Source organism: Penicillium lagena, assembly GCF_028827675.1.
Source record: "Penicillium lagena strain IBT 129212 chromosome Unknown utg000006l_segment0_segment0, whole genome shotgun sequence".
Taxonomy (NCBI): Eukaryota; Fungi; Ascomycota; class Eurotiomycetes; order Eurotiales; family Aspergillaceae; genus Penicillium; species Penicillium lagena.
The window spans coordinates 984,606-1,006,251 of record NW_026623227.1 but is presented as its reverse complement, the minus strand read 5'-3'; the positions used below and the strand labels follow the sequence as shown (position 1 = coordinate 1,006,251).

General features: G+C 51.8%; 6 protein-coding genes across 6 annotated transcripts; 3 read left to right on the top strand and 3 right to left on the bottom strand.

Moving 5' to 3' along the window:
* Positions 1 to 35: 35 nt before the first annotated feature.
* Positions 36 to 2,320, top strand: N7510_008554 (transcription factor domain-containing protein; the record flags this gene model as incomplete). The annotated part of the gene is made up of 3 exons (XM_056980479.1): positions 36 to 902; positions 952 to 1,467; positions 1,523 to 2,320. 3 exons carry the CDS (start codon positions 36 to 38, stop codon positions 2,318 to 2,320), a joined length of 2,181 nt encoding a protein of 726 aa, XP_056830688.1.
* An 875-nt stretch (positions 2,321 to 3,195) lies between these two features.
* Positions 3,196 to 5,585, bottom strand: N7510_008553 (putative C6 transcription factor; the record flags this gene model as incomplete). Its single annotated transcript, XM_056980478.1, has 3 exons — positions 3,196 to 4,288; positions 4,357 to 5,163; positions 5,212 to 5,585. The coding sequence occupies 3 exons, from the start codon at positions 5,583 to 5,585 to the stop codon at positions 3,196 to 3,198; spliced, it is 2,274 nt and encodes a 757-aa protein (XP_056830687.1).
* A 667-nt stretch (positions 5,586 to 6,252) lies between these two features.
* On the bottom strand, positions 6,253 to 6,827 carry N7510_008552 (uncharacterized protein; the record flags this gene model as incomplete). Its single annotated transcript, XM_056980477.1, has 2 exons — positions 6,253 to 6,645; positions 6,762 to 6,827. The coding sequence occupies 2 exons, from the start codon at positions 6,825 to 6,827 to the stop codon at positions 6,253 to 6,255; spliced, it is 459 nt and encodes a 152-aa protein (XP_056830686.1).
* A 1,423-nt stretch (positions 6,828 to 8,250) lies between these two features.
* On the top strand, positions 8,251 to 13,752 carry iml1 (GTPase-activating protein IML1; the record flags this gene model as incomplete). The annotated part of the gene is made up of 1 exon (XM_056980476.1): positions 8,251 to 13,752. The coding sequence occupies one exon, from the start codon at positions 8,251 to 8,253 to the stop codon at positions 13,750 to 13,752; it is 5,502 nt and encodes a 1,833-aa protein (XP_056830685.1).
* An 802-nt stretch (positions 13,753 to 14,554) lies between these two features.
* On the top strand, positions 14,555 to 17,151 carry N7510_008550 (putative sugar hydrolase; the record flags this gene model as incomplete). Its single annotated transcript, XM_056980475.1, has 6 exons — positions 14,555 to 14,587; positions 14,650 to 14,764; positions 14,841 to 14,904; positions 14,959 to 15,614; positions 15,663 to 15,940; positions 16,009 to 17,151. The coding sequence occupies 6 exons, from the start codon at positions 14,555 to 14,557 to the stop codon at positions 17,149 to 17,151; spliced, it is 2,289 nt and encodes a 762-aa protein (XP_056830684.1).
* A 530-nt stretch (positions 17,152 to 17,681) lies between these two features.
* N7510_008549 (uncharacterized protein) lies at positions 17,682 to 21,322 on the bottom strand (the record flags this gene model as incomplete). Its single annotated transcript, XM_056980474.1, has 2 exons — positions 17,682 to 17,804; positions 17,870 to 21,322. 2 exons carry the CDS (start codon positions 21,320 to 21,322, stop codon positions 17,682 to 17,684), a joined length of 3,576 nt encoding a protein of 1,191 aa, XP_056830683.1.
* Between the last annotated feature and the right edge of the window lie 324 nt (positions 21,323 to 21,646).

Below are 21,646 nucleotides of genomic sequence, written 5' to 3'. Positions count from 1 at the left end.
ACCAAGACTGACGTTTCACCGGACAATGGGCTGAAATGGCACGAGGCACCGGGCTGAAAAGACGCTCTATATGGAACGAAGAGGATTTTGGAAGCCCCAAAAGCCCAAGGAAATTTGTCGCCTGTGAAAGATGCCATGCGCACAAGATCAAGTGCTCTGGCGACCTGCCGTGTAGCAAATGCCGCGCTGTCGGATGTGCAGACCAATGCAAATTCGCTACCCGAGATCGGCAAGTGAAAGTGAGCGAGAACTATCTCGACCAGATCCTCTCGGAAAACCGACGCCTGAAGGAGCAGTCGGCCACCGCGGCCGAAGCAACCGACCCGGTAAACCGGCCATCTCGGCCAGCAGAAACCCTTCCGGACGCGGGCAGCACGAGTATCCAGAACCCGTTGATCGGCGATCGGGCTTGGTTCCACCGCTATGACCCATCTTCGCCGCCTATCTATATCGGCGAGGCCGCCTGCTCGGCATTTGCCACGCGCTTTCGTCGCTTCTTGACCGGAAACAATGCAACGGCGCATATTCCACGAACTCAATATGTTGTCGAGGAGAAGATCATGGCCGCAAATGAAGCTGATGTGCAGTGGCCAAGCCTTCACCATGCTCGGCTGCTGGTCAGGATTGCCATCCATCAAATTGGCCATATATATCATCTGATGATGCGCAAATCCACGATGGATAAGCTTGAGGAGATATATCAGACGGCTGGTTTTGACTGTACTGCCAACAAGTGCAAGTTTTTTGCACTGTTCGCTTTCGGACAGGCGTATTCTGTTCGCTCTGAGCTCACACCAGGATCGCGAGTGCCGGGTACACCATACTTTGCGAGAGCCATGAGTCTCGTCCAGATCCTACCGGAACGGACGAGTGTCACCCATTTGGAAACCTTGTTGTTACTGGTACCGCCCACAATTACCCTGCATTATTGATCCGAGCTAAGCATCGCAGTCATTATTTTCGTATTATCTCAATAGGCGCCACTGTGCATATGTTCTGGTCGGGAACGCAATGCGAATGGGTCTCACAATTGGCTTAAACCACAACATTCCAGAATCCCAGCTCATTGACCCGGTCGAGAGGCAGCACCGCGTTCAGATTTGGTGGACAATCTACATCTTCGATCGGATGTGGGGATCGAAGATGGGCCTCCCCATGCAGATTCTAGACGAAGATATTCACGTTGATATGCCGTCACCAATTGCTCCCAAGCAGCTTCATGACGAAGAGCTGTCTGATACAGAGTTCATGTCGGCTAATGTCAAGTTGGCAAGGATTGTGGGAGAGACAATTACGAAGCTCTATAGCCGCCGAAAATACCGGGAGACTTTTTTACAACGAGTTCAAAAACTGCTGAAGGCACTGAAGAACTGGGTTGATATGCTGCCTGAAAGTCTGCGGTTGAACATGGAGGATATAGAATCGAGCAAGAAGCCCGTTCTTTCATTGCATCTGGCCTTCAATCAGGTAATTAAGGCCTTTCTTGGTTTTCCAGTGCTCCGTGCTTAACATTCTCTACCAGTGTGTTATTCTCGCTACACGACCAACTCTTCTCCATCTCCTCATGACCCTGAGTGAAGCCGGCGCCACAAGATCGAACCGAGACACTACTACTCCTGATTCTGTCTCCCAGCCCGTTCTCACCCTCGGCGAGGCTTGTATCCATGCAGCCCGGCACTCACTCTCGATGATCCTGACCCGCTGGATCAGTGGGTCTATGCCCACATTCGGCTACTTTCATGCACATTACCTATTCTCCGCGGCTCTGATTCTAGCAATGTCAAGTTTCGTCCCAATTGGCAACCCCAACGACATGGGTGGCTTTGACTCTGCCTTGGACATATTGCGCTCCATGACTGAGAACGGCAACCTTGCTGCGGCCGAGTTCTACCATAACCTGGAACAGGTCAAGCTCTGCCTAGATGGCTACCGGGATGCCCGACGACCACGCGCTGATCTTGCTGTTGGCACTGCAAATTCCGCTTCCGCCAGCGTCCCTAGCTCTGCTACGGGATTCTCCTCGGCGTTGGCATCAGCCTCCGTAGCCAGTGTTCCAGGGACAATAGCCTCTGAAATGCCCATGATTCCCGCCGATAACGAATTGCTCGCTGGTCAGACCCAGACAGCCAACGATGTCGAGGCGTACACATATACTCTTCCTGTCAGAGACACGATCTGCGGGTACACGACTGAGATGGCCTTTTTGGAACCGACCATGCAAGACTTCCTGGCACAGTCAGATATCGATTTGGGACTGCTGCATCCTGTCGATACATTGTTGAACGAAGCAGAGAATCTTTATACATCGCATGAGTTATAGACATGGGGCGTCGCCTCATCTAATGTCTAGATTTGATGGAAAGTGTTTAGATGTGTTAAATGGGAAACCACTCTTTATTTTATGGGAAAGAAGCATCTATAGCCCATTTCGCCAAGACATTTGTTGCTACAGTAGAATACTTCATGATATCACCAAGCGTCTGAGACGCGCTTTAAGCACAACATCCAATCACCAATCAGAGTACTGTACGGATATTCAAATGGTAAGTCCACTAGCGGTGCTATCGTGTTGGTCAGAGTATTCGCATGTTCAACATTGGTATATGCAGAAAAGGTGGCAAGTCTGTTAGATATTCGCTTCTTGCTTACTCCGTATTCGTTCTCGAATTTATGAGATCTGAAATCTATAAATAGCCCCGTTTGTGTACAGTCGGTAAGGCAGAAGGTTGAGGAAGTGCAAGAAAGGAAGTACAAGAACATGTTGCATTTGGTGCGTGACTGAACCCTCGAGGCAGGAGACGATCCAAAGATAGAAATGAGCTGGCTTTATTTCAGTGACCTTTAAAAAAAACTTACTATAAATATGCCAAGCCTCTGTAGAACTCGGATCAAACAACCAAGTAGCATCTGAGAGCCTTAAAGAACGAACTGCACCGTAGAAGGTTAAAAATGGCAATGGCATTCCATCGAGGGTGGCCGGTACTGTATGCTGAACCTCAAGAGGTGGTATACGTATACTCTTTGGGAAGATTAATTGAATAAACAAGGAAATGAAAGCAATGTGGGCTAGGACGCAAGAGTTATGACAAAAACAAAAAGATGCAAGACCATGGGACTCGTGTATAGTCCGACATTCAGCCATTAAGAAAGGTCTGGACAAGCATGACGAGAATGCAGGAGCGGTAGATCCGGTACCTAAATGCCGGCGTCAACATCTAAATCTAATCTCGGGCCAAGCTGGGAAAGAAGCTCCTCACAGACAACCCAGGCTCGCTGTGAGAAGGGGTCTTTAAAAGACATCTTGCGAATCCATCGGGTGGCCTTCTTGACTTTACCCACAAGATTGATCGATTCCTCGCTTCCAGGCATAGTGCGGGATAACTTGACCAAGAGGATGGTCGTTAACTGCACTACATAGTGGAGAACACACCACCAGGGGCTAAAGTTGTAGAAGAGAGCCATATTATGGTCGGTTGGCTCATCGGGGAGAATCCCAAGCATTTGAGTTGCCATTTCGATGCACATTGATGCTATGGAATTGCACCGGGCACTGGTAGGTTCGGCTTTGGCTTGGGGAGGAGCCACGCAGCGGGAGAGACAGGGCTGGGAGATCATGAGCTTGGTGGTGTAGAAGCGGAAGGCGAGGGAGATGCGCTGGCGCGCCAGGGGTCGGCCGGTGTCCATGTTCGTAAACTGGAACTCCAATGGCAATCGTGTGTGCCAGTTGTCGGCCTTGGTGATGAGTAAAGAGATGATGTCTTCGATCTCAAGCCATGATTGTGGGTTTGCTGATGGGGCATACAGTCTGTCAATGGCCTCCCGCATGAGAAAAGCCAGATCGACTGCGTACAAGAAGTACAGCGAGATGTTGGTCGTGAGAGTCTCGGTCAAAAGATCTGTGCCATGCTCGCCTTGTTCCTCCCCGGTAAGTTCTAACCGCACCCGATGTATGCGATCTGCCAAACTTTCGTTCGGCAAACACCCTGGACCCCTGGACAAAAGCAATAACACCAGCTTATCCCGGATTGCCTTGTCCATAATAAAGCGCGCGACATGCTGATCGTTCAACTCTTCCTCTTTGAAGGGGGTGGGGAGAGGCGTGGTGCTGAAAATCTTACTTGGCGGACGGCCAGTCATCTCACAGAGTACCGTATCCAACATGAAAAGAGCCCACCAAACTCGATACACTGTCTCTTTCGATTCGTGTGGAATAGTATCAGTTTCGCTGCGAAGGTGGAGACCTATTGTAACGGCCGATCGGATTGCAATGCCAATCATTCGCCATGCTCTGCACCAAGGGGTTTCCAATCGTTAGAAGAGTTAGAAGTTACAAAAGACAGGCCAGAATGACTATACCTATTGACTTGTCCAATTGACAGGAGATAGAATGCTGTGAGCCCTTCAAACTGCACCTTAACCACGTTGGGATGGTCCAGCAATGCGGTATCGCCCATGCTGAGTCGCCACGCCCTGGAAAAGTACACCACATGTTCATTAGGGTCACCCGGAGGTTGATCTTCGACGAGTAGTAAATGCCTACTGGCAATAGCGAGCACCATATTCATCACACCCAGCCAAGGTTTCCAAGGCCGCAAGTTCGGATTCGAATAGACACTTTCCCACTGATTCAGAAAGAACTTTTTCCCAATCACCGGAAAGGCATGATGCACTCTATCGAAATAGCAATCCGTGAGCTGTTTCGCAACGGCATACGGCGGCCCGACGAATGGATCCACATCGGCAAGTACAGAAATGTCTGATTCGTCTTGGAAATAGTTCACGGAGATGATTGATGGCGCATCGGTGGGAGTGGCGTTGGGCGTCGAGCTGCTAGCTTGGTTGAGATCGCGTTTGAGTCGGAACAACCATGCCATCTCCGAATGCTCGCCGACAAACCCCATGGCCTGAAGTTGTTCATCGCGGGTGAAGTCTTCTTTGGTGTAGTCTACAACTCCTAATAGGGAAGGGGTATTGTCAGCAGCCAGAGGCACAGATGGCGGCGGACTTGAGAGTTGGACAGGCTCAGAAGGGCGGGCCACAAGAGAGGACAAGGCGGGCAGCGTCTGGTCGACATGGCGGGCGCAAGTAGTGTCAAGTCGAGGATATAGGTCGCGCAGGAGAGCCTCGTAGGTTTCAACCTGGGAGGTAAGATCGCTCAATTGTCTGTCTGAGCATTAGAAAAAAACCATTGTCGAGTGAGATGGTACGCACCTGGCCATCTTCTCGCGTCTGCGGTCGCCGTAGGAGCAGCGCTGCCCACTTTCCTTGCAGCGGTTGCACGGCTGGTGGCCGCTGCATTTTGCTTTGGCATCGCGGCAGTTTTCACAAGCGTGACTGACTCGGCCGCTGCTGTTTGAAGAACTGGACTGGGTCGTTCGCGGGATGGCCACTTTAGCCATCGGCCCGGCACTGAGATCAGCCTGGTCGTCGCGACCAGACAGGGCGTCGGTGTTCGCGGAAAAGCTAGCCGGTGTGAACTGGACTTCAGGAACAGCCCAGTCACCGCCAAAGAATAGCGCCGACTCGGGTTCCAACCAGTCTGCATGGTCGGCAGGGGGTTGACGAGGGCGATGATTCTCACTCATCCTTGCTGACCCCCGCCAGAGACAAATCAGTCGATAATAGAAGAGAATACTAAAAGAGCGAAAGTCGGGGTGAGCCTCCCTCGATGGTACTTACAAAAACCCTCGTATGTGGGTTTTTGTTTTAGCCCGCGCAATGGCGCACTGTGGTATGCTGGAATTACGAGCCGTCGTTTAGCTGTGTCGGTTCGCCCACAATAACGCCCTCGATCATACGAAGTATGGGGAAGTCAACAAAACATGCCTAAAGGACACATTCTATGACCGTCTGTACAAAACAAATAATGGTAAGGTGTCGAACCCTGCGGCGAAAGGTATAATACCACTGTGGTATAGCAGCAAAGACACCCCGGTTAGTGGCCCGAGTTTAGTCCATTTCTGGCTCTGGTGGCTCTGAGAGGCGTTTCCTTGGAATTTCAGAGAGGGCGCTTGGTTAGTAAAGGAAACAAGGCCTGTTTTTTCGTGTAAAACCGGATTTGTCACAGGTAGATCGTTGCCGGTTCCCCCTTTGGCTCACCCTGTATTTTGTGCAAAGACTCAAATGTCAATTTGCTGACCAAGTCTCCAATCTATGAAGTGGCACATCTGCTCATTGAGCTGAAAAAGTGATTTACACAATCTCCCAGAATACCTGGTAATCTTGCTGCTTAGGAGAAGGCGAAGCATTGTTTTAACTCGTTTTGACTCCGTGGCGCTGACAGCTTTCCTCTGACGATGAATTGAGCACTTTGGCGGCAAGGAGGGTCGTATCACGAAGGATTATTTCCCAGGAATCGGGGAGCCCATCAACCTGTCGACAGAAGACGCTGAAAGAGATGGATGGGAATCGCAAGGTCGCTCGATCGCCCATGTCCTCGAGACGCTCTTTAGCATTCTCCACCGCACAAACAACGAAACCGAGCCGGTCGAACATGGAAACGGCACATAATCGATTTTCGAAGGCATAGCATGAAGCTTTGACACGTCCATCGATGTGGACTTCGACCCGTGGCACCTCCGATGCCAGAACAGAACACAGCTGCGAAACAGGGCTGCGAAGGGGAGCGGCGGTGAATTCACCGTCCTAGTCATCCCAGTCCAGGCAGACCAGAGACCGTCAATGCATATGTGGAGGACTTCCAATACCATCGGGGTTGATTGACTTCCTCGGGGTGGAATATTTGTACAACCCGGGCTTACACGGCCTGCTTCTTCGCGGAGCAGAAAGATTTGAGAGGGACAAAGCAAGCATCTCTCGGCATCCATCTTAATTGCAAAAGGTGCCTGAATGTGGGGATTGTTGGCAATCGGATGCTTAACGCCACCGAGTTACATCATAAGATGTGTGGTTCGCACTAGCAGCCGAAGTTGCTATCCACATGGCCCATTCGGCATTGGCGAAAAGTTAGTCACGGTTCGCTGGGTTCATGTCAGTCCCGACAAGCTCGAAATTATTAAACCTGTGGTTACTCTCTCTACTACTGGCCAATTCTGCGCCCGTTATGGAGAACACTTGGCATCTCTATGCCGGCACCGGGAGGCGCTGAGAATATCCAAAACGGGTTGTTTGCAGCCAACACTGGAGATTTCTTATCCTCGTCGCTTTGGAAACAGCTGTTTTCAATGCTGGTGAGGGGTCGTTGTGATTCAAAACACGGGCGACGCGTGCAGGGACGAGTTTCAGCCAGGGATTGCGACCGAAAGACCCGTGGCAGGTATATCTAACAGAATATTCATTATGAAAGCTGAACGCAAGGTTCAGATGGGAATGCCTCAGGATGAACCTCGCAGCTATCGATGCAAGAGAAGTAAAGGAAGGTGGAATTGAAGTTAAAAGTTCGACCATGGCGACGAGCATGGACTACCCGAGACGGAAAAGGCACCCGGGCAGGGTATGATTAGCCGGTCAGGACGTATCTCAAAACGTCGCCATTAGTTTCCGTTGCTCAAAAAAAACCACAGCGGAAAAGAGAGGCCAAAAGACTCGCTGGATTGGCTTGGCATGTTAACTAGCTAGCAGCCGAGGCTCGAAACGGTGTTAATTTGTTCCAATTTAGTTCTTCGTGATGATGCGAGGACTTGACTGTGTTTACAACCACTCAACCAACTATAACGATAGTAGTAGGGCATACATATTCTAGTTCATCGTTTCTCATATCAAACAGAGATTACTTTATTGTTGTACCATTCTCAATTGGTGCACTCTTACTTTACTCTCACGTCTCTGCTCTGGTTGTCTGTCTAAACGCAGGGGCAATACTAGAAGACTACTCATCAGCATGATTTTATGATCATTTGCGCAAGGGATCTGATCCTAACGCACAGTTTTTCAACTGCTGATTATAAACATTCAAGGGGTGTTGAACATCGCGGAAGTTCTTTCCTCACACTACGTATGTGATTATACTTCGAATACCACAAAATGAATGATTCAACTAGCACCAGCCTAACCAGGTTTTTATTTTTTCCCCAATACTTCTAGACACGATTTCTCTCCAACTTCGTTTTGTTGTTTCTCTTTGAGTAGCACGGAAGGTAAATATGTGCCTCAGGCAGAAATGTAGTTCACCGCCTTCCCTGCTATCTTATCGCCGCGAAGAGGAGCTCCCTTTGTGAATGCTTCAACTCTTAACTGTGGTCTTTGATCCCAAGTTTCCTTTACCTGAGATGCAAGGAAGTTAAACGAAAAATGTCTTTGCGCGGGCCCATGAGGCGGTCGCATCTGCGGCAGGTGAGCGCTGCGAGCCTGGAGACCATTTCCACCGTCAACTCCCGGGAGACGGCACGCCGTGATCGAGACCCGACACTGGACGAGAGGATTGTCCGTGGGCCCTCCACGCAATTGACGCGGCGCCAATGCACCCTTTGGGTTCATGATGAGATGTTTTCACGCGAGGAGATCCTGCTGAATCAATCGGCGTTCGGCGAGACTGGCGTGCAGGTCGGCGACGTGGTCGAGATTCTGCCCATCCGCGCATCTGGAGACACGGTCCACTCCACTCTGAAGCCAGAAGCCGCAGTCAAAACGGCTCGTGAAGGCTCTGCTGAGTTGAATACGACACTCCAGGCACACGATTCTTCCAAGTTTAAGACTCCATTGCAGACTCGTTGTTTGTTCGTGGTGAAGCCCCTCCCGCAGGACATTAGGCATCCTCAGTTGGAGATATCCGTGACGAATAATGTGGCCAATATATTTGGTCTCAATAACAGATCGCAGGTTTTGCTCTCAGTTGTTGACCGCGAGCAATGTGCCGCATCTCATGTCGATATTGCCTTCCGCGACCAGTTCATGGTCCGCTCGGACATGTGGAGACTGGTCATGTCTGAACTTGTAGACAAGATTATCTACAAGGGACAGAAGATCATGTTCATGGGCAGCATCAAGGCTACCATCAAGAACATTTTCATCAGGGAGAAGAAGGTCCTCTCAGGCTACTTTTCTCCCCACACCATCCCGGTCTTCCGCAGCGAATCAGCCAAATACGTTCTCTTCATCCAGATGTCGAGAGAAATGTGGGACTTTGACTCGGAAGGGACAGGCGACATCCTCTTCAGCAGGGTCATTAATGGCTTCTTGCCGGAGCTTTTCAAGCGTTGGGCAAGTTCGGAAGCGAAACATCTTGTCACCATCGTTCTCTTTACTCGGGTCGAATATGACCCATCCACCATCCCTAGTCTCTCGAAGCTCAACTCGGGCAACCTGAAGAGTTCGTCTAGTGTGAACAACGTTCCAACCCGCGATTTTTATCGAGTAGTTGTCAACGACATGGCAAGCGGCCACTGGACCACCATTTTGGACGAATTGAAAAAGGATTTCAGGTCCTTCTTGAGGGATGTCTCGATGTTAAGGGCGGATGACATTGATGCGCCAATTGGCAGCGGACTCAAGCATTCTTCCAAGCCGCATACCGCGACCATTGCCGGAAGACCTAGCTCGGCTCTGCGTGGTAACATTCTGGAAGCAATTCACCTTGCCTCTGCGCACTTAGCTTATGACCATATTGACCGAGACATGGTTCATACTGGTACTTCAATTATTGTTATCACACCCGGCAGTGGCGTTTTTGAGGTATCGTACGAATCTCTGGTATCTACGACTGAGGCACTTACAAACCGCGGTATTGCCATCGACTTGGTCTGTCTGAGCCCAATGCCTCTCCACTCTGTTCCTCTCTTCAAGTACCGCGAGCCAGTGGATCAACCAACCAGCGCTGCATCCAACTCAGGGGATGTACACCGGTCGGGTACGTCACCCGAGATCCATCATTCAATGTCCAGCCTTGTCAGCAGAACTTCTTACCTTTCTCCTGGATCATATCTTTCCACATCAAGAATAAGGGGTCAAACGAATTCCCAATCTAGGGACTGGAGTTATGGCATTCCTCATTGGCTTGATGTCTCTTATTGGAACCCTGAAACATACCGAGAAGCTCGACGGATCCTCAAGAAAGACCCCAACGCGCCTATTCCTTTTACTGTTACTCGCCCATCAAAGGCATTTACTCCTCGAGTAAGGATGTATGAGATCCAAATGATGGGAATTATGGAAAGCGAGCAATCGAACATTTCCATACCTTACCTCTTGGAAGGACACGGTGCGTCAAGGTCGCGAAATTTCTGGTCTGGGTATACTCCAGCCGCTCGTGGACCTACCAAAACTCGCTTTGCACCCTCACCGATGAAAGTACAATTCGGTGATAGTTTGCGACCCGAGCCATTTCTCCAAAGTGTTGCAAACCAAACCGAGTTGCAGGCTCGTGCTCCACAAGAATCACGAAAGGACGTGATATCTTGGATGGATAATTATGATGAAGCTGTCTTCAGTCCATATCCAAGACGGAAGCAAGCCCTGAAGTCCTCAAAACAGAAGCGCCTTAGTGAGCCGGAGGTTCAAGCGGCGGGTGCACATGAACGGCTATCTGCACGGTCGATCTCTCGGCTGAGAGAGCATGAGAAGAGTGTGTCCGAGTCCAGTTATTCTCCGGGAGGTCCTCGAAAGATCGAGACCCCTTCGGCAGCTCCTCAGAGTCCTGTCTCGATCAAAGGCTCTCCTGCGAAAACCCCAACATTGAAAGTCGCACCAGCAGCCTCGCGAATTTCCAGAACGATCAGTTTTGCGCTTCTGGGCTTGAGTGCCACTCCTCCAAGAGCCCAGGCAAGCACAGGAGTCAATATAGCGCACGCCAGTGCTTTACCAATGACAAATCAAAGGGCGTCTGGGATAGCTCTTTCCGATTCACGGAGCGTTACCTCTTTGAGTCCCTCAGAAATGACATCAACTTCCACTGTCGTTGATCCGTCATCAAGACCTTCCACACCTCCAAGATCCTCACAGGACACCAGAGTGACACCATCCAAGCCAATATCCATTAGGCCCCCAACAAAGAAGTCTCCAGAGAACCCAGAACAGCCTGCACGTGCCCGCACCCGTGGGTCATTATCTACGTCTGCTGCAGATGCCCCATTCAACGAGGACAGCCATGGAGGGGATCAAAGCCGAGCTCACAGTCCCAAATTTGAGTTCAAGATGAATCCCAGCTTGCGCGAGGTATCCACAAAACCTTCGGCGAGCAAAGCTTTGTCTCCCTGGGTCCGATCTGTCAATCCTTGTAATACCCCCAAAGGCGTTTTGCGTAACACTACCTGGTTTGGTCGCTGGCAGCATGCATATCCCAGACCTCCGCACGTTGCGGTTGTCAAATGGAAAAGCTTGAAATCCCCTGCAGTGCTACCACTGACAACCGAGGAGTTCCCGACGGCTGTTGAACTATCGTCTGATTACCTGCAAACGCCCTACCGTGTGTTTCCAAACGAGGAGGCAGAAGGTACTGAAGCGCCGAAAACACGGGGTATTCTTCTGCGAGAAATGATTTCTCTGCGTCTTTCTCATGGATTTCAACTGGTCGTTGGAAAGGGTGTGGCCGAGGTCTCAGGACAGCCCGCTCTTGCAACCTTCAACGTCTTCGATTGCCTAGGTCTGGAGCGGGATGGAGTTACCGTATTCCTGTCCAAGGGTAACCTGATTCATCGTTTGGTTTGTGTGGATGGCGCTGAGGTAGAGGTGACACGGTTCACTCATCAGACATCGGCGACGCTCACGTCTCCTCGGAAATCTACCTTCACCCTATACCAGCCAGCCATGAGAACAATTCTGAGCCCGGAATATGAATTGAAAGACATCAAACTCGATCCTACAGCGGAGGAGTACAACTGGAACTATGCCGACAATTATGTGGCCGGGCATCGCGACTATCTCCAGAACCCCGCACAACAGCTACACTTCTGGCGAGTGCGATATGTGTTGATCCCGATGCATCTCCATGTCAACTCCCGTCGCCACCTGCAATCTTTCAATGAGGACAACGAAGAAGAAATTCATATCCTTGGTATCAGCCAACTGACTTCTATCTGGCAACGGCACAAGTACATATCTTCGGAAGAAAAACGGTTCGAAACATCCAATCCCAAGAGAGACCAGAACCCCCTCAACATCATGTACCAAACGCGGAACCCGTCGGAAGTGGTTGCGGCCGAACTCGATCGATTACTACTCACCGACCCGGGGCTTGACAACCCGCCCGCTCAGCTGTTACCCGAGTCTGAGTTACTGGATAGATCTAGCATCAACTTGTCCTCATTGGCCCATATCATTCAAGGCGACAAGGGTGTACGAATGATGGATCGACGATGGCATTGGAGGCTACATTACAACTGCTTTATTGGCTTTGAATTTACCAGCTGGCTACTGCAGAACTTCCGTGGTATTGACACTCGGGACGAAGCGGTTGACTTTGGCAATGAGTTGATGAAGCATGGTCTGTTCCAGCACGTGGAAAAGAGACACAATTTCCGAGATGGTAACTACTTCTATCAAATCTGCGCCGATCATCGAGTTTCACGCCCAGAATCTCGAGGCGGTTGGTTCCCCCAGCTACGATCTGATAAAGATAAATCATCGATGCCATCGACACCCGCCATAGGCAATGCGAAGGACTCCCCTTCAAGCCTCCACGCTCGATCCGACAGTATTGATGAACGAGCGCCGCCAACGCCCAGCACGCCGTCAAAGTCCAAGAACAAAGTGGCCATCATGCTTTCCAAATGCTTGAAGTATGATGTTGACCCGCGCAAGCGCTCAAACCGACCAGAAGTGATTGACCTTCACTATGATCGGCTCCACAATCCTGAGAACTGCTTTCATATTGAGCTTAGTTGGATGAGCACAACTCCGAAGCTGATTGAAGATACCGTGCATTCGTGGGCTTCGACTGCTGAGAAGTTTGGGCTCAAATTGGTACAGGTGCCGGTTTCCGAAGGCTCTGCCATCGACAAGACACAGCCGTTCCGCAAGCCATATCGAATCAAACTGACAGTACCCCCACCCAAAGGACCTGCACCTACTGTCTTCAATCAGACATCGTTTGCTCAACCTGGGCCTCCAGATCGTCATTACTATCAGAAACATATTCTCCGCAAATTCGACTTTGTGCTCGACTTCGAGGCATGCTCTGCGTTCCCGGCAGATGTAGAAGTCTCGTACTCCTGGGGAAAACCGGACTACCTTTATTCGCAATTCATCCACCGGTCCGGAAGTATCATAGCCCAAATCACAGATGAGGGAGAGTTTCTGCTCCTCGCCAACAGGCTGGTCAGCACTCGCGGCACCGTGAGTCGGGACACCGCTCGCCATGAGCATCACGGGCGACCAGAATATCGAACCCGTGCCGCCACCCACGATGGACTCGACCGTGCCTCTCCCCGGCTATCACCGATCACTCGCCCGCTACTCGAGGTCGGCAGTCCCATACCCTCGCAACCGATCGACTCTGGGAATCTGTATCGAGCGCCCGAACACGTCCTCAACGGCCTAATTGAATTTTGCAGTGATCCCGCACAACTAGTGCAGTTCTACAGCGTGGCACATGCACGTCCTATGTCTACGAAGGTTGAGCCCGCCGCTACGCACGTCACAGACTCGTCGATTCCGTCGCTCGAGCTTCCTGCCAGTGTGGTCAGCCACCACATTTCGCCACCACCAGTCTTAGGTTCGAGGGAGACCGAATCAAGAGATTTCCGTGAAGGAGGAGGTGTTTTGTCTCCCGAAGCTGTGCGGGCCCGGGCTCGTGCTGAAAGCTTGAGCTATAAAGGGAGTCCTCGGAGTGGTGGTCTGCGGCCGTTGCCGTTGAGCTGAGTGCTTGGCTTGTTTTGGATTGCTGTTCTGCAAAATACCCTGTATTTAATTGGCCCTCTTTTTTATATGATCAGTGCCATGTACATGTACCCCTAATAATGCTCATCGAACAAAATGTATTCTTGCATGTCCACAGTACGCTCACCCGGCCACCTGGCGAGCTAATTTCACTCGGAGGGTTGGTTGGGATTGAATACGCATTGTGTCCGATTTGACTCTAAATTTCCAGAGCTCAAAATAACTTGAATGCATTTCTCACTAGCCTTATCTTTGGCCCTTCAGCCGTTAATCGAAGATATAGAGTGTGCCGATAACAACAGCCGAAAAGGCAAAGGACAAGCCACCACAGTGATTCAGCCAGATTACACCAACTCAGCCGACAGTCTCTCCGGCCATCTCAACTGAGACTCATCTGAGTAGTGGACATACCACGCTATCTCAAATCGATCAATAGCTCTCCGGTAGCTATGATTAAATGGGATACGGTATAGACAACTAGATTAACTGCCCCGCTATGTGCTACTCGGCACTCACAAACACCCCACCATATTCCCCATGCCCCCCGCGGGATTTAACTAAGGTTGGAATGAAAGCTAGATCAGGTAACTCCACACTACGAGCCAAACGCAATTCGGACATGGCGGACGACGGTCCTTTTCCAATCTGGCATTTAAGTGGAAACCGAAGCTCTCTTCTTTTTGCTCGCCCTCGTTTCTGAATTCTTTCCTTCTTTTCTTCGTCTCATTTTTCAAACCGTTTAAGCAAAATCGGGGAGATATTTGGACTTACTTTCACCAGCAAGATGAAGTTCACCGAGGGCATGTGGTGTCTGCAGGTATGCCGCGGCGCGGATGATCGGGCTTTGCGGGGTGAGGGGAATATTAACGCTGTCGACAGGAGGGCATCCGGATTGACTGGATGAGCAATGTCGAGCGATTGAGTATCCAGGATGAAACTGTTCAGCTGTTGCTGAACAAGGTGCAGAGGAATCGAGGAGATACACTCAATTCGGGTGCGTCCACGTGAGATCGTTGGATGAAACCCGACAACGATTGTGAGCTAACTAACACTTTGTCTGGGGAGAACAGCAACCGTATCAGCGCAGATCACGTCACCATTGGAAGGGATTGTTGGGGTGAAACTAGTGCATTGGTAAGCTAATCCAGATAAATGATGTACGATGAAGACACTGACTGTTGTCACTAGGGCAGGAGAAGTCGACCGAGGTCCCCATTACGAACTTAATACCGGCAAGGGACACACCAAGATCAGCCATGACAAGAATAAGAACAAATTGAGCTATGCCAGTGGGCCACTTCATCTGGGCGTCAACACCGCACCCAATGAGCTAGACTTCGTCTTCAGCTCGCCCAACGGCAAGAAACTCACGGGCCACTCGTGGCGGTCCATCGGGTACGTTGGAGACCAGAAGGCAGACAAATACCGTTTCGAAGACGGGATCTACGCCGAGCGACAGGGCTACATGCTCGCGGAGCTGGATCTGGGCGTGGGCGAGAAAGTCTACGGACTAGGCGAGCGGTTCGGCCCGTTTGTCAAGAATGGTCAAACGGTGGATATCTGGAACGAAGATGGCGGCACCTCGTCTGAGCTGGCGTACAAGAATATACCATTTTATATTAGCTCTAAGGGATACGGTGTGTTTGTGAACCATCCGGGTAAGGTTAGTCTTGAGGTTCAGTCGGAGCGGACGACGAGAGTCAATATTTCTGTTCCTGGGGAGGAGATTGAGTACTTTGTCGTTTACGGGGCGACTCCGAAGGAGATTCTTAAGAGGTATACGGATCTGACAGGCAAGCCAGGTCTGGTTCCTTCTTGGAGCTATAATCTGTGGCTTACCACCAGTGAGTTTCTCTTTTCTTCTTATTTGTCAATCTAACCTTTATCATCAGGTTTCACCACGAACTACGACGAGGAAACCGTCACCGGCTTCCTGGATGGTTTCCGAGACAGAGATATCCCGCTGGGCGTCTTCCACTTCGACTGTTTCTGGATGAAATCGTACCAGTGGTGCGACTTTGAGTTCGACTCTGACATGTTCCCCGATGCTGGGGGTTACATGCAGCGGCTGAAAGATCGCGGACTGCGAATTAGTGTGTGGATCAATCCGTATGTGGGCCAGGCGTCGCCGCTGTTCGAAGAAGGGAAGAAGAACGGGTACTTCATCAAGGTATGTATACATGCATGCATCCAACAAAGTCCACGAAACACGATTCTAAGTTATCCTATACTATACAGCGGACCGACGGCTCCGTATGGCAATGGGACTTCTGGCAAGCGGGAATGGCCATCATCGACTTCACGAATCCCGCCGCCTGCGCTTGGTACCGCCGACACTTGGAACGACTAATGGACATGGGCGTGGACAGTTTCAAGACCGACTTCGCAGAGCGGATACCCGTCAAAGGAGTGACATACCATGACGGCTCCGATCCAACGCGTATGCACAACTACTACGCCCTGCTATACAACAAAGAAGTCTTCGAGACGTTGAACGCGCGCGTAGGCCACAACCAGGGCCTCCTATTCGCGCGCAGCAGTGCGCCAGGAGGGCAGAAGTATCCTGTGCACTGGGGCGGCGACTGCGAGAGCACGTTCGAGGCGATGGCCGAGTCGCTGCGCGGCGGGCTAAGCCTCATGCTGTCCGGGTATATCTTCTGGGCTTCTGATATCGGCGGGTTCGAGGGCACGCCGCCGCCGGCGCTGTACAAGCGGTGGGTGCAGTTTGGGCTGCTGTCGTCGCATTCGCGGCTGCATGGGTCGTCATCGTTCCGTGTGCCATGGATCTACGGCGAGGATTGCTCGGCTGTGTTGCGCGACTGTGTTCGTCGGAAGATCGCTCTGACGCCGTATATTCTCCTTGAGGCGCTGCGCGGCCATGCGAGCGGCACGCCGCTGATGCGGCCGCTTTTCCTTGAGTTCCCCGATGACTTGTCCACCTACACCATTGACACACAGTACCTATTTGGGCCGAATCTGCTTATTGCGCCTGTCTTCTCAGAGGATGGCGAGGTTACGTTTTACGTGCCTCGCTCGGCGGACGATGAATGGGGCAAATGGGTGTCTTGGTTTGATCACTCCAAGTCCTACGAGTCTGGACGCTGGTACACGGAGACTCATGATTTCGACACAATGCCGATTCTGATCCGTCCCGGCTCAGTGACGCCATGTAATCCGGGGTTGAAGGCACCCCAGGATGATGCGTTGACGGGCATCGAGTTGTTGATTAATGGTCAGCTGAGCGAGGAGACGGTGGTGGATATTGTTGACCCTGGTCAGACTGATCAGGTCTTAAAGACGATTCGTGTTCGCCGTGCTGCGGATGGGAAGACGATCGAGGCTGAGGGACATTCGGTGAAGATTGTCCAGATCGGGCTGTAAAACTGCTACCAGACATATAGATATTTTAAACTCGTCATCTATAGTTCAACGATTGAATTTGAATTTGCATTTTCTGTGGTGTTAGCCTCCACGGAAAAAATGAAAAGGTTAGGCTTCAACAAAGAGTGGGTATCATAATCAAACAAGGCCAAACGCATACTCAAAAAATGAATAAATCAAGGACAAGAAAGCATCAAAAGCCACAGCTCAGGTAATCAGAAAATGAAACAACAAAATGCCAGCGGGGTAAAGAAAAACAAAATGCCAAGTTGAGGTTGAGAGCTAACAGGGTTGGAGGCGAGAAGGAAAGCAAATGGAAAGTTACATTGCGGAAGAATGATGAAAGGAGCGATCGAAGAGGAAATAATCATCGAGCGAGGATCTCCAGGGATTTGGGCGTTGTTTCGATATCCAGGCATAAAGAGCGGGTGCCTTCAACAATACTGAGGATATTCTACAACCTCTTCTTGACAACGCTGTTTTGCCGCGACAGGCGACGTGAGAGAAAACAGCAGCTAACCGATGACGGATCACCATGCTTCCTCGACATCAACCAGCCATTTGCGAATTCCCTCTCGCAGTGTGTTGTCAGCACCAGCCAGAGATCTGTTGCGTTCTCGATCAGCAAGGGCGATCTCGTCCTCGTCCGCATCCTCACGGCAATGTTCGGCAGTAACGCTGCGGACAACCTCTTCCAAAGCCCCGAGCACCATCTTACGACACTCAGCGCGAGGAACTTCGAGGGAAGGCGCATCTTCGCCGCGGGGGGTGGTGCTTCCCCCTTGTCTTCACCGCGACGAGTGCGGTTGGGAGATGGAGCTCGCGAATGTGCGAGGGACGAGTAGCCGCTTCGTGCGAGGACACGCTCCACCGCATCGACGAGTGTACCATCAAGGTCCATGACAGGTTCCTCAACAAATCGCTCTTCCACGAAATTCGAATCCTGGCCTTCAATGATGTTGCCGCCGGAGGACTTCCCGGGCCCGGAAAAGAAACCACCAAGATGCGCGGAAGACGCAGCACTTCCAGTCATTTGGCGACTGCTGCCTGTGTAAAGCGCGTTGATTGGGGAGGACGGACTATGAACGGGTCCGAGACCGTAGCCGACGTTCACTTTTCGTTTCAGTCGAAGTCGCTTCACGGTGCAGGTTCGCGTATCTGCGATCAAAGTCGTCGCAACATCTATCCACTTCCCAGTCCCGTCCACTTCGGGTGTGAAGGCAGGTGTAGAAGGCAAATATGGGGCGGGCTCGGCTTGCATCGCACGCTTGATATCATTTTCCAAAGCAGCGTACGGGCGGACAGCTTGAAGTGAGAAGTCTTCGTGGAACAACTTCAACCAGCCAGCGACGTGGATGTTGAGACCATCATTGTCCTTCGGGCCACAATGGAATCCCGAGCCACTGCTATGCGTCGAGGCAAGAGCATCAAAGCTTGTGACCGATGTCCGAGTCTTCCTGGGCGAAGCGACAGTCGAATCACCCGAGGAAGAAAGGGACAAAAATCCAGGAAGTGGGACATCGACATCGACCACGCCTTCCTCCGCTCGTACGGACATCTTCAGCGGAGTCTCACGAACTTGGCTGGTAAGGGATGATGGTTCCGGTGATTCATCTTCGGACCCGTGAGGGGCAGATGGTGATGTGGCAGGAATCAAGATGTTACCACTTGGTGCTGTCTCGGGGCGATGTTCCCCTTCAATCTCAGCAACATCTTTGACCATTTGACTCAGAGTGGTTGGCCCACGCATGGGAGGGCCGGCAATGGTCGACACAGACCGTTTACGATCATGAGAAGGGGAGTAAGGCTCAGTTCCTTCCGACGACTCCTGCCGCGAGCTCCACAACCCGGAGAATAAACCTCCCCATCCGCCCCCAGCGGAAGGAGCACTTCCATTCGAGCTCAGTACCGAGCTCTCGCTTCTTTGTAGGCTCTTCAGCAGATTCTCCGATGCCAGGCTTTCGTTCCCATCAGTCGCACTGTGGTCTATTCTTCTCTGGCTAGACCGGCTTTGCTGTGATGCAAAATGCGGTACAGGGACCATGCTGCTCTGGGATGTAATGGAGATTGTTGCTCCACTGGTGTTCTTAGCCCGAGCATCCTTAGCTTGGGTACTTGCGCCAAGCGTCCTGGTCGATCGAGCATCAGACCCTCTACGGTTTGATATTTGCTCTGGAGTGGGAGTCAAATCATTCTCGGTCGATCGCTGATTTGTATCCGGGGATCCCGCGCTCACAGATCGCCGATGATAATCGTTATCGCCTAGAAATTGTCGCTGTGCACGAGCACGCCGCTCAATTGCTCGTCGAAGAGACTCCTGGCGAAGCACAGGTACGGCAGGCGGGCTTTGCGAGACGGCTCGCATGGAAGCGGAGGTCCCAGGACGGAGAGGGGATGGCAACAGGTCAGGGCGTTGCTTAGATGGGAGAAAGGCGGAGAGCAAGAAAACAAGCCGGCGAGCAGTCATTTTGTCGGGGCAAATAATAACTGTTCTGCTCGAGACAATGGGATCGGTGTCCTGCTGGGACTTTTGCTGCTGGTGATGGCGACGCCGATACCAATCAGGCCCCAACGCATTAAGCCACTCGGTGTGGTTTCCCAAGAATGCTGTGAGAAGAACCAAGAAGAAAAAACTGTGTTCTTTGTCCCCGAGGCCACGCACAATCGAACGACCTTCCTCCCGCCAGACACCCCACCGGCTTTGACCAGTCACCACGTAGGGGGTCTGGAGGGCCAAACTGATGCGGCGTGTACTGCGGAGAGCCTCATCTTTGAGCTTGGAGTTCACCGAGAGGATGTTCGCTGGAAGATGTACAATAGTTTGGTTGGTCCGTTGCATATTCGGAGGTTTAGCGGGTTTCGGATGCGGTCCACTTAGAGAGTCCACTTTTCTCAGAAGGAAGAGGATCTCATTTCTGGCAAGGTTTTCCAGGTGAGAGAGTGTGCGGGTAATGACATCCCAGTGATCGACGAGTAAGTCTAGACGTTCATCCAAGCTGGCAGGTGGAGACGCGGAAGACAGGCTATCGTCAAGGAATACTGGCCAACGGTAATCCGAGTCCAAAGAACTGGACAAACCAGGCCGAGGAGAGTCTGGGCTCAGTGTGCTAAATCGCGAGACAGGCCGTCCCGAATTGCGTGCCAGCAGAGGAATCTGGATTGTAATGGCCACAGCATACATTGGCGTTTTCTTCTCTTTAATTTTCTTGCGCTTGGAGACGTCCGGAAAGGGGAATCCTAAATCCGGTAGAGACTCCTGGTAGATACCATTAGCATAGTCAAATCGGTCAGCCGATGCCTCGGCCCCTTCCGGTAAGTTAACACTGAACATTCTGGTCAAAAGAACGGTGACTTTGGAGGGCGGCTTGCCATCCGCGCCACGGGCAGCCCCCATCAGTCCTGAAGAGCTGCCGGTGGTGTAGGCACGAGCAAGAGGGCTTCGTGCAGGTGAACCACTAGTCGCAGCACCTGGTTCCTCGTCGGCAGATATGATATGCATTTTCGTGGATGACCCCCGGTAGCTGAAAGCACTGCTGCCGAATATGCAGTTCAGGAGGCCCGTGTCGTTCGAATCGGCTGCATGTCGGGATTGACCTTCGTGCCACGTTCCTGAGGCCAGGGTGGAGCTACGGCCACGGGCCCGCGAGAAGGCGCCAGGGCTTGCCGGTGTTGATCGGCGGGCATCTGCGGCGGCGGCGGGGAGAGGTCGCGACTCGACAACAGAGGACTGGGTCGGGAAATTTCGACGGGATCCGCGCGAGAGGCTGGAAACTGCGCGGGTGTGCTTGGTCCCCGTTTGTTCGAGGCTCTGTGAATCTATTCCAAGACCAGTGGGGGGCGAACCGGACGAAGATCGGGTGTCCAGCAAAACACATGCGTCCCGATCACCCAGGGCATTCTGGGCCACAACTACCCGAAAGTCTTTGATGGCATCCAATTCCAACCCCCCGCGGTCATCGTAGGCCCCTGCGGTCGAGGCATTTGGAGAGGTGAAGGTAGATTGCAGCGGGTAAGCATGGGTATTGGAGCGTCGGAGGAGGCTAGCATCGGGGAAGAGGAGGCTGGATGTGTGTTCTTCCTCGGTCACCGATTCGAGGGGGGTCTGGTTTCGATTGGAGTAGGCAGCAGGGTTCAAGGTTGAAGCTGCTGTGCTTAATAGTCGGCCCAGCATGATGGAGTACAATGCAACGAAAAAGCTCGGAATCGCAGGGAACAAAAAACGTCGAGATACGCAGTGTAACAACGGTGGGTAGTCAGACAGCTAGGCAAGACTAGACTGCATCTTACCCGTTGCTTAATTCCGCGGGATCGGAGCCATCATCAAAAAAGAGGAGGAGGGATGGCGAATGGCAGGCAGTGGTTGAGTCGAGGCGAAGCAGTCGTAGGCGGAGGGGAGAAGAAAGTGGGATGGCCTGCAGGAAGACTGCCAGCGAGGGAGTGGGGCGTGGGGATCCGCAATTGGCGCCTGCAGCGACCAGACACACACGCGACAAAG